The sequence below is a fragment of the Cupressus sempervirens genome, chromosome 8, assembly GCF_028749045.1.
Source record: "Cupressus sempervirens isolate cs-2001-9-10 chromosome 8, ASM2874904v1, whole genome shotgun sequence".
Classification (NCBI taxonomy): domain Eukaryota; kingdom Viridiplantae; phylum Streptophyta; class Pinopsida; order Cupressales; family Cupressaceae; genus Cupressus; species Cupressus sempervirens.
In genome coordinates this window covers 618,653,269-618,671,955 of record NC_143125.1, presented here as the reverse complement: position 1 = coordinate 618,671,955, position 18,687 = coordinate 618,653,269, and the positions used below count along the sequence as shown (strand labels likewise).

The window sequence follows — 18,687 nt, the reverse complement described above, 5'->3', positions numbered from 1 at the left end:
CAATCAGATTGATATAGAATAACACCATATTCTGAGGATGATATTTTGAATAAGAAGCCATGTTAACTTCTGACATGGAATTGCTTATCAATGGCGGAACATAATACGGTTGTCCTGCCACCTAATCGGCCATGACCGGCTTAAAAACACAAGTTGCAGTCATCACTACATAATTCATGCTTCTTCTCTTCAAGACTCAAAATCCTAACAAGTAAACAACACTCATCACAACATAAACACCTACTGTTATAAAAGAAGATAGATGCAAAACGATAATCCATAATACGAATTGAAGTCGTAATGTATTGCATGATATAAACAGACTAATAGATTCCCCTCCCATTCAAGGAGGCAATATATAAAGCCCACTGAGGCATAAATGAAAATGGAAAATCTCCAATGGTCTTGATTCACATCATAACCTATAATCATGCATAAAAGATCATTGCCATCTCTAAATAAGACTTCTCCATCTCTAATTCCTTCCAATTCCTAGGCATCTAAGCTTCCGACTTCAACAACAAAGTAAATTACACCATTTAAATAAAGTTGAGCCCGTAGAAGATTATTATTATGCAGGGGATTGCTATTATAAAAGCTAATAGACTGTAGTAGAGGCAAACCCTCATGCCACGAATTTGAATGAGAATTGAACACCAGAGTATATGGCTGCTTCTCAAAGGGAGAGAAGCCTACCATACCAAGTTTTAAAGTATTTTGTACATAACATATTTCACCAAAATACATCAAGTCTAGATACAGTTTGAAAGACGTTAACAATTGTTTTTCTTTTTTGAAAACTCTCTCGTAGGGTTGTATAACCACACCACAGAATTCATAGACAAACGTGGATAAAAGCACAAAAGGCCATTTGAAGGGGTAAATACCTCAAAGTAGTCATCTCGACAAGAATGGTCTAAGCCCTCCCAAACAATAAAGGAACAATGAAAAACTTACTTGTCTTAGAATTGCAAGAGTAGAACTTGTATCATTCAAGCTTTTCTCCACAATGAACCGCAAAAAGAATGAACAAGGAAACCATCGATAGTTATCAAAGATAATCGAAGACTCAGAATGATAACTTGAAATTTCATATACACTGACACAATCCAATAAAACACATGATCCTTTCAACTTCAAATCTAGATTCAAAAAGCTAAAATTACTAATACGAATTTTATGTTTTCACATGAGTATGTGATCATCATCAAGGTAAACATTCAAAAGAAACAAGCACCATGCACAAAAAAATAGATGGCATGGGTTTTGCAAAAGCGCCTTGGCTATCATTACTGCCATTTGATAGCCTCAACAATTGATAGCGGAACGTCTCATAGGTCTGACCTATTAGCTTATGTTGTTGTTCATTCAAAACACCATGCAAGAATCCGTAAAACTTTCAATCGTGCCTGACCAATAAAGATCTGAAGACACAATAAAGAAAAAGAACATTAACCTTTCTAAGCTGTTATCTTAGCTAGTTCTGATACCATGTCAAAACTAGAGCCTAGGAATCCATGAAGATAACTAGTAATTTGAAAGAGAGAAAAATGAAACAAAGAACACCAGAATTATCCTAGGAAAACCCTTCGCGAATGAAGGGAAAAACCCAGCCACACAACACAAAAATATCTTTATTGATAATGAAATGTTCAAGTGTACAATATTCTTTGCTTGATGCGGATATATAACAATAGGAGACTTCACATTATAATCTAAGGTCTCTTGAGATTCTCATAACTCCCATAACTCCTATAATTAACTATGACTCATCGAATATTCATGCCTCAATGCATGTGAATGACACATGTCATTTATATTTAATATTACAAATTAAACTTTCAGTTGAAGATGACAATAACGGTAGTAACGTTCAGATTTCGAGAGATAAAGATCTCTATCGTAGCTACAAACTTTAACAGAACACGCATTTTATTATAGCTAAAAACATGATAAGTGAACCTTAAAAGTCTTAGACGATAGTGCTAACAACATATTTGCAAATAAAGTAGTTCTCAAACAAGTCAGAGAACAAACACATAGAAGAGAAATTAGAATTCATATGTTGATGTAGACCAGACATAATAAGTATAGATGAACATTACAAAGATGTTAACAATTTTATGATTTCTTCATTGAGATCCTCCTCCAAGAGTTTGCTCTGATACCATGTTGATTTTTCATGGAGGATCTGCTGTAAATCTAAGTAGTGCCGAATTGATATGTATGGTCCAAATGCAACATCTTTATATGTATATATATATATATTAAGAATATGCCATGAATAGACATGTCCCTTAATGGGACATGTCTATTCATTAATCACATAATTAACAATAATAATAAAGTTTTTGGATTGCAAGCTTTGGGTTTAACCATGGAGGAAACTCTGTAGTTAAGTGCAATCAGGCTGGAGTATTACTAGGATGGGTGACCTCCTGGGAAGTCCCGATGCTTCACCTTTGTGAGCATCACTTAGATCCAATGAGTGTTAAGTGTTCCATTTATTCTCATGAGAGATGGATTCATGTTGAATCACTACTTATGAAACATGGGTCAATGAGTTTGACTCAAAATCACACAGTTAAATCTTGATAGGAATATGTAATGACCCTGCTCAAATCTGACCTTAAAATGTTAATTGAAGGCTCAAAGAATTTCGTCAAATACATCACATACAGGGGTCATATGATTGATATAACATTTCAGTTTGCTTTAATGACTCTTTTTTTCAATTAGCATTAATGAGAATGTTTACAAATGACTCTAAATTGACTAAACAATGACCTAACATGAATATGCAACTTATTTTGACAATATTCAATGTATATATGTGACTGAAACTACTTGTAATATGCAGCTACAATAACTAGTAATTATGACAAACACTTTGGATGCAACCTAAGATGGCATTAATGCACTTATAACCAAGTGGCATTAACACAAACACTTGGTATGTAAAATTATAACATTATTTATGCCAAAAAAGAGAACCTACAACCAATTGACATTTTGACAAACAATTGGCATGCAAACTAATAAGTTGATCATGAATGGCAATAACATATTCAATTACAATAGTAGTTGACCAACAACTTATTTCTCCTTCTTTGCAATAAAATGTCTATTACAATGATGCTATGAATTGGTCAAGACTCTTGGCTTACAATTGTTTGACAATAGTGCCAAATTTGATTTTCTGAGTATTCACTTATAGCAGCAATTAAAATGCCTATGATGACAATGCAAACTACTTAGTGAATGCAAGAAAAACCTAGTAATGTAGACGCCCAATGTTGTTGATGAAGAAACAATAAAAATCCAATGTGATAGGCAACTTCCAAGCTCAAATCGAAATACTCAAGCTGCTGCCCCTGTTCTTGTTTGACAAAAGTTTAGATAATTAATTGCAGCACCAAACGCCTTCCAATTTGCCCCTAAAACAATTGTCTCGATGATAGGAATTGAATGCAACAATACCCAAAATGATTGGCCTCCTCAATCGAAAGGTATGAGCAAAAACATGAGACTCACATAGGCTAATCAACCTCCATGACAACAGATTATGAAGGTCTGTAATGATCCTGCTCAATAACATAATCAATCTCAGAAATACATCAGCTGCTGAACTAACTTCTCCATCAAATGCAACAATACATCAGCTGTTGCAAGTACAATAATACATCAACTATTGTACTCGAATAATCTCCACCGTGAAGCACAAGATTGGACTTCTGAAGTAAAGCCCACAATCAACAATAATTCAGTTGGTATCTCACAGCCTCAAAGTTGCATAACCAATGAGAGTTTTCGTCCCCAAAGATCCTCCAATGGCTGAAACCCTGGCTGGCTTCTCCACCAAATAATCACATCAAACAATCATCAATTCCTGGGTGATGAGAATGAGGCCCATGATGTCTATTTATACTTTTTCCTCAAGAGGTTGGCCCAAAATCTAGAAGCTTCTAGAAATTATTTTATTTTTATTAAGTGACTTTATGATATATTATTTTATTTAAGTTACTTTATTAAATTAATTAAATATAAAGTTACCTTTTAATATTTATTTATTTGATAACTTTATAAATAATTAACTTAATACCACTTATTTATTTAATTAAAATAATTAATTAGTCATCCTCATAAAATATTCATTATTTTGGACAACTTAATTAATTAAATTAATTAAATCAAATTACCTCCAAAACAGGGACATTACACAATATCACAATTTGACTTGCTGTGGAAATTATCTCCTACTTATCAATAATAATAAATTTAATCTCGTGTGTGTGTGTGTGTGTGTGACCTTATATCTCAATATATATGACCTTATATCTCAATATAAAGAACACATTATAATTATATATAGGTTAATCTGACTGAAGCTATCAAACACCAACACTCTCTCTTAGCCTAGAAGGCTAAACACATAAGAATAAACATCACTTCAACGGAATATTACAAATAACAACTTTAAGGATATATCGTTTGATATCTTAGAAGATTTTCACCATTTATTATCACATTCGATATCATGAGTATTGGTCTTCCAGAATATCAACACATGATATTCATCAATTGCTCAAAATTTTTTGATATCACATTTGATATCAAGAGGATTAGTCTCCTAGAATATCAATTATATTCACTAAGTACTCAAAATAAAGTTTGATATCACATCTGATATCAAGAGTATTGGCCTCCCATAATATCAATGATATTCACCAAGTACTCAAAATAAGGTTTGATATCACATTTGATATCAAGAGTATTGACCTCCTAGAATATCAATGATATTCATCAAATACTCAAAATAAGATTTGATGTCACATTAGATATCAAGAGTATTAGCCTCCTAGAATATCAATAATATTCACCAAATAATCAAAATAAGGTTTGATATCACATTTGATATCAAGAGTATTGGCCTCCCATCACGGGACATGTCTATTCATTAATCACATAATTAACAATAATAAAAAATTTAGTGTCATATGTGTGTGTGTGTGACCTTATATTTCAATATAAAGAACACATTATAATTATATATAGGTTAATCCAATTGAAGCTATCAAACATCAACAGAACTAGCTGTATAATATCAACATTTTTGCATAGAGGAGAGAGTTTTGATTGGTTTTGTGTTTTTATTGTTTATTTGTCCCTATGAGGAAGTAATAGATGCCATTCTAGTTCCTATGGCAAATTTTTTTATGAACACATTCAAAACAAAAGACAAAAGAATGGGAAAAAAATTAAACATGTAACATTGCATGTATGTGAAACCAAAATGAATGAAAAAAATGATTAGAAAAAACTGACTTCTCTCAGCCAATGAAAGCTTGCCAATGACTTGGACTGAAGCTGCATTACTTGATCAAGCTATAAAAATGCATTTCCAACTCTCTCTATTTGATGCTAGAAGCCAAACTCTTACTCAGCTTGCAAGATAAATACAGCTGCTTGCAAAACAAATGAGAAAAAATAACCTCCCAAGTGTTTTGGAACTCACTTTTAGGGTTTCATTTCATTGTTTAGACATGGACCATAAAAATATTAATTTTGCAAAATAAAGGGTTGCTCAAGCATACGGGTTGGCCCAGACAAGCCAGCACACCTTGGCACAGACATTGGCCAGACCCACAGGCATACCAGATTAGGACTGGTATCGGGTGAGCTACGCAGTGAATCTTGCAACTTAAAACACAATTACTTTTACAAATGAAGCAATGGCAAGTGACACCAATATCCATTATTGCGTATCAGTGACAGCAAGTCAATGACAAAGTCAACAGTAACACCTGTTATCCAATGTTAATGACAAGTCAAAAGATAGCATGATATGGTGGCAGTTTTGTCTAGGACTTATGATGCTCACAAATCATAAATAACTACAACTGCATTTGCTTTTATCAAAGGCAGGAGTGATAATCACTAATGACAACAACATCAGACATGTATACCAACTGCCTTCACAGCTGTATGCTGATTTTTTAAATACCAACATTAAAAATAGCTGTTATCTCTTGGCAACAAATCCCACTGCTATTCAATAGTAGCAGCGGGAAATCTTAACAACTACACTGTTCAAGGTTTATAGTCTGTTTATAGAAGTTCCAGAGACTGATAAACAAAATTCACTCATTTGATATTTATATAGAAATAATAGTAATTTATTTTGATATTACTGTTGATGTATTGCTAATAATGTTGCAATATATTGGTGAAATGTTAATAGATACTGCAAGCAAACTCGGACCTAGTTTTCCTGTCTTGTGATATGGGAGTAGACGCTGTAATTATCAAACAGATTACCTAAATGCCAATATTGAAACACTGTTCCACTCGATGCAAGATCTTCAAGTAAAATTATAAAACTTTATTTAATGTCAAATATTTTTACAGGAGTTCTGCAGATTTGAGCTCACAACTGATCATGTCTCGTAACAATTATGAAAAACTTGTTACAGCAGTAAATATATTAATGTTTTACAAAGTACAGATGTTCCCAGGATGTCATGGATACATATAGCATCTCAAACGATACCTTCAGAATTCAATTTAGCATTTCATGATCTTTATCCTCTCACTTGTATAGATAATATGTTCCAGACTGTTACAGTGGTTTGAGAAGGGCTTCATTGGCTTATCACCAAGTGCGCTAGGTGGAATACAAATGTTTCTGGCTCAGAAATGGACCTGCAGTTACTAAAAAATGTTTGATGTGAACAGCTGAATTGCCTAGGGTTTCTGTAAACTGATTCTACCTTATGTACTCTTCTTATGCTGGTTTCTAATCTGCCTGTGAAAATGCCTATGTGCACCAAATTCATCATCTGGGCAGATTTATCACCAATGTTGCTTCTGTCCATGAATTCCAATATCTTCTGTTATGTCACATGAAAACTCCTGAAATGGAATTGCTCAACTTAGAGGTTTGGGGTTTTCTCTTTGCCTCTTGCGCTTGGTCACAAAGGGTTTTGTGCCTGTTTTTGAGCAGATATTTGAAAAACTTGTGATATTTTCAAGATAGTGTAAGGAACCCTGCCGGGAAAGGATATATTGGAATATATTATCATATTTTAAGGATATCCGCTTCTATGGTTGCAGGGTTAGTGCTTTATCATCCTAATTTTGCATACACTAGAATCCTAGCATGATTTATCTGTGGGATTGAATATGGATATTTTTACACTTGATCCTTTGACACAAGTAATGAATTCACATTCATATCATGTATTTAATGACTTTCGCGGAACCTGCAACTACTATGTTTGATCCATACACTAATCAAATGATAAGCAAGAACTGTTTCTGGATTCAACTGTGTGACAATAATCAAATGTTTGTCCATGTCCTGAGAATAAAAACATCATAATAGGAATTGTCCATGACCTAGCAGTTAGAGCAGTTCACAAATCAATGGAAAGAGCGTTGGAAGATATCTTATTGAGCTTGTGAACAGGGTTTTTGAAATCTAATAGCCTTTGATATTTATGCACATATTAGCCAGGCTGTGGTAATGCTGGTAGAGAGACCCAGATAAATGGTGCAAAAAGCAGTTGATGATGGCTGGGTTTGCTTGTATCTGTTAATGAATATCCCGTGCATTTGGAAAGAGGAAATTATGTGCGTAAATATCAAAATGAAACTTAGCCAAGTCACTAGCATAATCTTGTACTTACATATTTTTCTATTTAAGCAAGTTAGATACCTTTTGATCCAAGTCCTCATTAGAGTTGGACTAGTAGAGGTGAAAGGTTCTTGCTGACATAGAATAAGAAGCTTTGAAACCTTTTGTTTCTCAGAGGACAAAGAGGGAAAATGACCTTGTCCAACTTTTTCTTGTGGCAGTTGGAGTAGCATGGTCAGAAGGACTTGTTAGTAGAGGCAAGTGTTTTTTAAATTATGAAGTCTAAGTATCTATGACTTCTGCAAACAGGGAACTACAATGGAGATATGTATCCCATTGGATGTTGATTTTAGAGCAGAGTGGATTGAGGAAAAGGAGCTCAAATTGTAACCTCCACCAAACACTGATTGTCTGATTAGGATTAATTAGCCAGACTTGTGTGGAGATGATGCCAAATGGCAGGTTTAAGGAACAAAGAAACAATAAAGAGCAGAGTAGGCAAGCACACTAATACTTGAAAACCAACTACTGCATAACAATTTTAATTGTTCAGTCAGGTGCAATAGATTTTGCTTGGATTCTGCTGGGCTTTACCTTGGAGCAAGGTTTAGAAAAAGGTTAAATGTTGGTATCTGTGAGAAACTGAGGTTTTTGGACAACTTGTGAGTTTGGTGGAATTGCGGTTTGAGTGAATAATTTGGGTAAGGCAACTCAGATGATTTCCAAAGGGCACAAGCAAAATTTTCTTGATTTTAAAAGATTGGGATCTGAGTGTTTCAACATTTGGGGAGTTTGGGAAGAAAAAGATTTGAGTAGTAAGATTAAAATGTGTTAGTTTCATTTTTAACTAGAACTGCTTTGCCAATGTTTAGATTGCTTGATCAATCGCACAAAGGAAAATCACCTAAACTTACTAAAGTTCCCAGGCTATACATTGGCATTTCATCCACATTAGTAGCCATGCTGAATTTAACAACATTTTCAGAGAAAAATAGTTTTAGCTTTAATAACATTGTTGTATCCTGGAAGTACAGGAGAATAATTTAGTTGGCACATATAAATGTATGCTCCATACCAGGAAATCAGGTTTGATCATTTGGAGAAGGGAGTACTGTAGCATTGCAGTTTGAAAAGTACTTGCAATGTTGTAAAGACATTCTCTATGCTAAGCAAAGAATTAGTCAATTTCATGTAATATAAATTAGTTGTATTGAATAATAGTTTTCATTGTATTTGTCTTCCTTTCTGTCAAAGAGTTTAGTGCTTTAGAAGAGCTTCTTTTTGCTAGTTTTTTATCACTGGTGAGAATGCCTGGTTTTTGAATTTCTCACATATTTTTATTTTTGTAAAGATTTCTTAAGATTCAAAGCAAGAATATTGTTAAGCAGAATTGTTAGGATATGAAAAAATTGGATTTGTATCTGAGAAGAATTGTAGTGTTAATCATAATTCTAGACAGTGTTGCAAAAACACTTCTACCTGGCAAGTTCTCAGCAGGTCATATTCATAATGAGGACCGCACACTTGACTAGCGATTTATATATACATATGTGCATGTATGGATATATGTACTCTATATGCAGTTATGCATATATGTAGATAGCTATTAGGCATACATATATACCATAGTAACACAGGGAAGCGTTGCCCCCCATTTGCCCCATGACCTCGAGACAGGGACACACCAAGGACTTGGGGACTGCTCCGGGGACTTGGGGACTCCGTTCCCCCATCCCCAATGGCACCACCAGATTCTGCCACCTCTGCCAAGGATGGGGTACGTCCCGATGTTGAGTATTTGCTGATTTGACTATTTATGTTTAATGTTCAATGTTCCAATCAATGCAATGTTCAAGTAGTTACTCTTTTACATCTTTATATCTTATATTGTGATGCATCTTTTCATAACTAGCATTTTAAGTACCATATGTATAGTATATACAACCCCTCTCGTCCCCAGCCATCATCCCCCCTCTGTCCCCTCATCCCGGAAATGTCTTCCCCCCGTTTCTTTGTCCCCCCATCCCCCAGGGCAGTGTAACTATCGTATATACTATATACATTCATAGAATATTCTTTCAATCTGAGTTATTGTCTTCTCTTTCTGAAAAATTGGGACAGCTGTTCTTGTTCGCAGTTATTAGAATCTCTGCTTTAATGTGGACTGGAAATACCATTCCCATTGATTCATTTGGGAATTCATGCGTTTTACGGCTTCATTCAAAGCATTTTGTAATTGGTGTGTACAATGTAATTTTTTTGGGTGGTTGGTTAGCAAGGACACGTTTTTGCGGAAGCCATCAATAAGACTCATTGACACGTTTTTCTTTATTATTTTGTGCAATAGGAAAGTTACCCCCCTTAACCCATTCAAATGAGAGTAGAAATGAGTTCTCTATTGAAATAGGAATTCAGAAACTGCAGGAAATACAAATTTGAACTAGTATGATTTTCAATTTCATATTTTCTTGTACATTTTGTTGCAATCTGATTGTAGATGCTCTTCTTGTTACTGTGTTGCAGTGATAAATTGTATAGAGAAATTCGTGATCTTAATTTTGGAGTTGTTGGGCAGGTTTGTTTCTTATAACTATTTGTTATTTTCAAATACTTTCTGTTCTTATTGTTATGCGGGTAGGTATCTTCCAGAGATCTGATGTACGTTCGCTCCTTCATATCCTTTGTACATAAAGGTATTACGACAAAAAGCAACAACGATGAGGCAGGATTACACAGAAGTGACAACGACTGTAAGTAGTGATAGAGTTCATTTTGGGATCTAATCGATTTTTAAATTATATGCACAAATTTTCAGAAGATTATTATATTATGTTATCATGTATGGCGTTGAATGCTGTTAGTGCTTTCTTAAATAAACTTAATTTCAAAGCATAGTTGATACTATAAGTTTTTTCCTCGTTTATGGTAGAATCCTAGTATATCTTGGAGGATGAACACCTGATAGCTGATTTAGGAGGGCTACATGTACCTCAATGAAGTGGCTCTCTAAAACCCCTTAACTAGATTGCACTCTTCATTGACATGGTCATTCTAAACAAAAGATGCAATTGTTTGGGTATTGGGTACAATCTTCACTTACTGGACACATCTTATTTGCATTGTAATACTTATGGATTATAAGACCCTCCAGAGGCATGTTTCAACCCCTCAAATTTTTTTCATATTGCATATTAGGTGTTACATTTTCAGTGTGCTGGGTTTTTGAAATTGCCTGCAATATGGGTCTCCTCCCATACAGTTAATCAGCCACATTTTATGGATGCATGCAAGTTGAATCATGTCCGACCTTATTTTCTTCCAATACCATTTCCCCTCTTAACTTGTCTTTCTTGGCCTATCAATCCTCCATTATTCTCTGCTGCCAACTTATTGCTTATTTTGACGAGACTATAAATTAAATCAATGTACCAAAATGAATTGAAAAATCAAGAGACATTGATAGAACAAGAGAAGAGTTCATCTTGGTCGACTCAGATGTTTTTTCAATTAAATTATGTTGAGCACACAATTATATTGTGGATGGGGTGGAGTGTAAAGTATTATATATAATAATCATTGATTGCACAGTATCAATAACAAGAACACACTATTTATGTGGAAAGCCTTATAGGAGAAAATCACAAAAAAACATTGCTTATATAAAAACACTTTTACAAACTTCATAGGCACCAACCCATAGGAGACACTAATCCCTTAAATTTGTAGGCACCAACCTACTAGAGACACCAATCCCCATGATTCATTCACATTAATACACACTTTTTATCCACTTTTATTCTATTATAATATATTCCTTTTATTCCTTTATAAACATTCAACTTTACTTCCCTTGATATATTATTTTGCATTGAACAGAGTGATCTACCTTATATCTTATTCACTACAGAGTCACACCTCTTGATTTGGTTGTCATCATTACTAATGCTTGTAATACTTGATGGCTGCCTTTTTTAAATCATCTTTTCATATGATGATTGCAGGTCATTGTCTTCTAATTGCCGCATCTTATGAAGTCACTGCTCTCCTTATAAGACATTGCACCTTGGACATGACAATTATATTTTCCTTTTAGGCATTGCCACCCATTACATAATTTATGCTTCCTCAAACACTATTTGCTGCATATTAATATTCTTTAAACATGTCATATGTTTTATTCATTGCTTCCATATACATCTTCATTGCTGCCATATGTTTCTTGACTTGGGCGACTAATGCATGTTTATACCTTTTTTTTTTGGTTTGGTTTGAGTGAAGGTATGGGATGGCTAGCATAACAAACATAATGAAGTCGGGCAATGTGCTTAAATAAATTCACTTCATAAACTTGAACTTGATTTATATATGCCAAAACCAAAAGGTGGGCAGCCAGCATCCATAAACTATCTTCTTAGTCTCTTGATTTTACTTTATATGGCAATTAGTGGCCTTTGGCCTTCATCCCATTACATTCATAATAATTCCACTTTTAACATTAACGGAAATATTGAACTATGATTCCATCTTGAGATCAATGACAACATTACTTTGATATGAATATTTCTTGACATCAATGACAACAATATTTCCAACAAGTTATCTAACTAATCTTGTGCTATTTCTACTCTATTACAAGTCTTTCCAATGCCAACCATTAACAATACTGATAAACATAAAATTCGAGCAAGTCGCATGCCTTAATTGTGCAACTATCCATACTATTACAAAGAATAAATCACACTTCACTTCCTAAACATTAATTGGGTTTTGTATGCACCTTCCTATCTCTATTCTAAAGTTTGTAAATCAATCCTTGTTCAAAAATTATATATTAAATGGAAAATTAACTTTAGATAAGCTAGATTGTACCTCATAGTGATGACACATGAAGCAGACAATAAAATTTGTCACACTTGTATGTAGATACATAGTTAAATTGTCTTTGTTTAAATTTTTTTGATAAGATAAGATAAGATAATAGTATTAATATCCAACAAAAGACCACAAAAAGGTTTATGGGACTAAGAGTTTACAATAGGATAATAGCCAACAGAAGGAACATCAAAACTATGTCTGAGAAAATCAAACAACAACAACAAGAAAAGAAAGAAGGAAGTGCCAGAGATGCCAATGCAAAGATTAGGAGTCCTTCAGTGTTGAAAAGAAATCAGTCACAGAAGGATAAGATTGTGTGAGGACATGAGCTCCAAAATTCTTGCTAGGGATATATATTTTTATATGCATTTGTCTTTTCACTTATGGAACAGTCTTATCTTTCTTTTAGTTTGCCTTGTGTTTCTTGCGTTTTTTTGCGATTCTTACCTTAATGGTTAGTTGAGTTTATTTTTATGAGTTTAAAGATGCATTTGGTTTTTAACTTGCAATTTGCCTATCTTATGTTGTAAAATTATCAATGCTACCAGGAGCCCTTCTATTGTTCATGTGGCCTTCATTATTGCCAGAAGCCTCGTGCTATACCCGTCATGAGAGCCACAGTTAGTATTTTTCATTTCAATCTTCTAGGTTGATTGACTTGTTTCCATGGGAAAATGAAGTCCAGGAAAAGTTGTCCATGAGAAAATTTGTCCACAGGAAAGTTCTGCACGAGAAATTTTGTCTGTGGGAAAGTTTGTCCAAGGGAAGTTTCTCCACAGGAAAGTGAAGTCCACTAGAGAATATTTAGTCCACACGAAATAGTTCCATGGAAGCCCTTCTTGTTGTTTGTTTCTTTGAGTTTCCTAGTGTTGAACTCATCGGCAATATTTCTTAACTGCACCCTTTGTAATTGTTGACACTCTCTATGTAGGATTCTTGAATGTCTGATCGCGAGGCTACAAACTACTGCTGCATTTGTATTCTCGTCTACAACATTTTATCACATCATGATACAACATGATTAAAAACTGGTTGTAATAAAGTTACTTCATCAGTTAGCTGGAGGTTATGGCCTCTAGAGGTAGTTGCCTCAGTTTGATCAGGTTGAAGCCTGCTTTTTGTTGAGAAGGTTGGAGCCTTGGATGTATTGGGTTGTAGCCCACATTTGTATTGATTAGTGCTACCGTGATTTTTACCCAAAAGGGTTTCCGCGAGATAAATTCTCGTGTCTTTATTTTTCTTTGTGTTCTTTTAGTTGCATTTACTTTTGAAGTTTTGAAATACTTATTCACCCTCCTCCCACTATTAGCATTTCTTAAGCTTTTCAGCCAGAGTCTTACAAAACACCAAAAATGAGGATAAAAAATTAAAATTATGTTCAAGTGACAAAATTAAGAAAAGATTTAACTAAAAGGAATATTGAGAAATTAGTTGAAGCACATATTCCAAAACATACAACTAGACTCATGATTTATGAAGGCTAGTGACTCACTTTCTTAAAATATATTAATGTTTTATTGGAAAGCTCTTTTTTTTTCATTTTTTTTACCAATTTGGAATTTGTTTATACTCTGATGAAGATCAAATGTTCAGAGCTACAAAGGTATTAATGCAAGCTTGGGGAAGTTGCTTGGAGGAGCTTAAATGAGCTGGTAGAAATTGTGAAGACACTTATGCACACTTAGGATTGAAGACTTTAGCAGGGAGACATCATGTAAAAGAAGTTTTGGATATAATTATTGTAGTTGGTTAGTAATCCCTTTACTTGGTAGCATAATTTAGTGATGTTCTTCAATGGATTTCTCTAAAATCAAAAGATAAGTTGTTTCTATTCCTTTGTAGTAGTTGTCTAAATGTTTTGTAAGTCACTAAGAGTACAACTTACAAAATTGTGAATTTAGGCAATGATGTAGTGAGATAAATCTCTCCTATGAGCAATAGGGGAGGCTCCCTTCTAACCATAGGTGGCTTCAACAGGATCTTAATTGAAATTGCAAAAATGGAGGTTCTCTTAATCAATTCTTCTTTTTAAGGAATGATTTGTGTACAACTGCAACCTTCCAACTTAACAAAAAGTGTCGTATTGCTACAATAATGCCAGTGGCCTTGGAATTGATGTAAGAACAATACTAGAGGTAGTAGTTTACATTTTATATTTTGTGAAACAAATATAGGAACCCAAAGTACCCTACACGTGTCACAAATGAGGATTCAAGCAGAATAACTAGTAAGACATAAAGTCTCTTACTGGAGGCTCTCAAATTGAATAAAAATGCCTACAATTGAAGTCCAAAGTCTTCAACTCTAGGCAATTGTAGCCACTACTATCTATAACATTTTTTCCTAGTGCAGCACAAAGTCTTCAAAAGTTCAAATTGACTTTTGAATACAGGCAACTAAAAGTCTACACAATTGAATTCAAGTCCATTTTGAACAAAGCAGTAAATCCCACAATCAATTCAAGAAAATATCATCACATGATAGGTTGGATTGACACAAAGTCTCAAAACAACCTGCCTCTTTTCTTGAAAGCAGGTTTACATCTAAGCTCAAAGTCTTAGGGTGCATATACAAATTAGCATAATTTTCTTACCTTGCCCAAAGATGATTATTTACAATGAGCTCCCTCCTTTATATAGGAAAAGTGAAGAGAAAAGGGGAAAACCCTTAACCATCTGGAGTTATTCCATAACTAACTAACTAACTAACTAACTAACTAACTTTGACTTATTCAAAGATGCATGCCTAATGCAGTTGTAACCTAATTACATGTTACAACTTTGCATGTAATACTTCCACATGCAATTACATCTTGTTTTCTATTACATGTAACCTGTCAATTACAAATTACAAATGCATGACAAAAATATTTAAAGTGCCTAACAACACATGACTTCTATTACATTATCCATTGTGTTGGTTCCCAAAACTATAGATTGGAAATCCAAGAGCTTTGTCATTTCTCTGATAGGATTGCTCAATCAGTTTTGGCTAACAAAGGAGAATAACCTTGATTCCCCTACACTTTAGGCTTTGCTACATCTAGGCGAGTATATCTTTACCTTAAACTTTGATTGATTGGTTCAATGGTTTTTAAATAGCAAATTTAACTTTGTGAGTTCTCCGGTTGGAAAAATCCTTGAACTCGCTTGAAATAAAGCCGAATGTTACAGTGTTGGAATTGATTGAATATTTATGTAAGGTTATCAATAATTGATTAGATGCTTATATAGATTGCTGACTTCAATTATAATTTCGATAATTATATTCCAATTAAATGACCAGTGCCTTTTCTCATTCGAGCAACACACTCAATTGCAATGAAGACAAATAGGTACAACTTTATGAGTCAATATTTATCCAAAATATCATCAATTACTCCTGTGCTCTGCTAAAGATAAATTTTATATGCAATTCTATGTTAGCCAAAAATGAATTTAACTTCTTAGGTAGGAAGTCCGAGTAGCTAGAGACAAAGAAACACATGTATATTTCACACCATCCCTGTTTGTTGAACAGATAATGCGGCAAATACCCAATGCAAAAGAGAACCCAGTCAGAATAATTCAATAATCTTTTTATTGATTATAAAGGAGGAATCCACATTCTAATTGTAATCTCTTTGCCTCAAATCAATATAAACAAAAGAGACTTTTTATTTTTTATTAAAATATAATATTTGAATTTATAATATAAGTCATACTTTATAATTCATTTTCCTCCATACAAAACTGAATCTTTAATAAAAATGTATTTCTTCTTTTGAGAATATGTCTCTTGTTATATTTCTTGTCTTTTTACACATAACCCAAGTCATATTTATATCTTGAGTATTATAAGATATGACTTATCAAATAAAAAGTTATGTCTCTTTAGATTAAATATTCACCTAATTCAAAACACACCAAATAATTATGCATCAATATACCCTTTCTCTCTAATCACCGGGCATCTCCTTTAATTTACTCTTACATAAAATTTCCTTTTGTTAACCCCTCACTGCATAATATGTTGTTAACTCTTTCTATCGTTGCACTTGACTATTCTTTCTCCAACGTACGCGTAGTATCTTATACTAATCATAGCCTTCTTGATTTTCTTATTCTAGTTGTAGCCTTCTTGTATTGTTAGTCCCTGCCTTGTATAAGGCAGGGAACTAATGTTCCCGTTAGACCCCGCACCTAGATATGTATTAATTTTTATGGAATTTTTTTTAGTCTGAAGCTATGGTTTTTGACATCATATTTTTAAATTCATTTGTAGGAGTTTAATTTCTTAAATCTGATTGGCCATCGACCAATTTCCTTAGGTAAAATGGTATTTTTTAATGAAAAAATAAAAACAGAACCAACGATAAGAACGTAATAAAAGTTTGTCAGAATGCATTTATTGGGAATCATTAAATGCTATGTGATATTAATAGGCATTGCCTCTTCATGTTCTCTCTGCCGCCATCAAATTTATTTACAGTTTCAACTTTCAACTTTGCAATGTTACTTTCTTTATTTAGATTTTATTGGTGCCAATGTCTCTAATTATTAAATTATAATTGTGGTTTGAATATGTAGTAGAGAAGAATATTTATTAATTTATAAACGTGGTTTGAATATGCTTGTAAAGTAGTAGAGAAGAATATTGACACGCATGAGTATTTAAAAGATTATAGTTAACTACACAAAAAATTTATGAATTTTTAATTTTTTTGATTCTAAACTCTCTAATCTCATAATGTTACGTTTGGATATTAGAATTTTTTTACAGTTTTAAAAATAAAAAAGTAATAGAATTAAAAAAATTAAAGTATTTATATGTTTATTTTTTAATTATATATTAATGTATTTCATAAAAAAAAAATTATTTTCATTACTTATATTTAGCTATGTGGTTGGTTTCAATATTTCTAAGAAATGTTATATATTGTTGTTTTATATTTCAGAAAATAGTAAATGAAATATTTATATTTAGGAAGATAGTATTTTTTATAAGTATAAAATGTAAAAGAAACTAGTTTGTAGATTCTTATGCACATCTCCTTCTAACTTTTTCATCTTCATATTAACATTGCATACACAATCTAATAATGTATTATTTAAAATTATGTAGTTTTTACAATTCATAAAGCATGAGAAGATAAGCAACAATCATAGAAGACTAAAGTTATGCATTAAAAAGATAATAAAGAAAATAAAGTAATTAATAATTAATAAAATAAAATTAAAAAACTCATGATTAAACATTACTTGTGGCATATGTGTGCGTCATTTATGCATTTCATAAATAACAATTGCAACTAAACTATCAAATCTTTTAAGTCTAAAATTATGAGTCATGGGCCATAAAAACATGCTATGCTTTTGTAGCAGAGTTCTATGTTTTTTATCAATTGCAAATTGAATATATATTGCAACATTATAAAAATAATTTGAAGGTAAAAATTTTGTTAAAGAAATTGAAGTTGCATACCATACTTAAAGACTTCTTTAAAGACCAATTAGACTGGCATGGAACAACCATACAAGCTCAAAGAATCGGAAAATGGATTAAAGGAGGCAAAGATAGACATGTTAGAGTGACAATGAGGAATATAGGGGATAAAAATAACATTTTCAGCAAGAGGAAGTTTCTTAGAGGCACACACATATATCTTGATGATGACCTCACCGTAACTCAGCAAGAAGAAAGGAGGAAGGAATGGGAAAAAGTGAAAATAGTAAGAGGAAACGGCAAGTGGGCGTGGCTACAAAATGGCAAAGCCCAAATCAGCGACAAGATCACACGCAATAAATAGGAACTCGGGCCCACCCAGGAACATTTAACCAGGAACATTTAACTATAGTTAGTTGGAACTGTAGAGGTTATCCTTGGAGAAGAGGACCTGGGTTAGGGCCGATAGCTAAAGATAATGACATCATTATGCTTACCAAGACTCATGAACATGATGGATGTAGGGTTCTAGATTTTGAAAGGTATAAGAAGGTATCACTGTGGAATGAAAAGATAGATAATGGTAAGGGGCATGGAGGCATCACCGTTCTAATAAAAGAAACTTGGAGCAGATTTGTAAACTTAGAGAAAGAAGATGTAAACAAGCAGTATATTTGGATAAAAATAACAGAGAATCAGATTTCTACAAGGGTGGCTATATGTTACTTCGCTCCAAAAGGCTCAAAAATATA

General features: G+C 33.3%; 1 protein-coding gene across 11 annotated transcripts in view; it reads left to right on the top strand.

Annotated features, from left to right (window-relative positions):
• The window catches only part of ATVPS33 (Sec1/munc18-like (SM) proteins superfamily), a 352,047-nt gene that overhangs the window by 119,143 nt on the left and 214,217 nt on the right, over positions 1-18,687 (top strand). For all 11 annotated transcript variants that reach the window (XM_089798599.1, XM_089798593.1, XM_089798598.1 and 8 more), the window contains 2 exons: positions 10,160-10,211; positions 10,330-10,386. In XM_089798599.1, the coding sequence (XP_089654725.1) occupies positions 10,160-10,211; positions 10,330-10,386 (109 nt within the window). The remainder of the gene's footprint in view (positions 1-10,159; positions 10,212-10,329; positions 10,387-18,687) is intronic.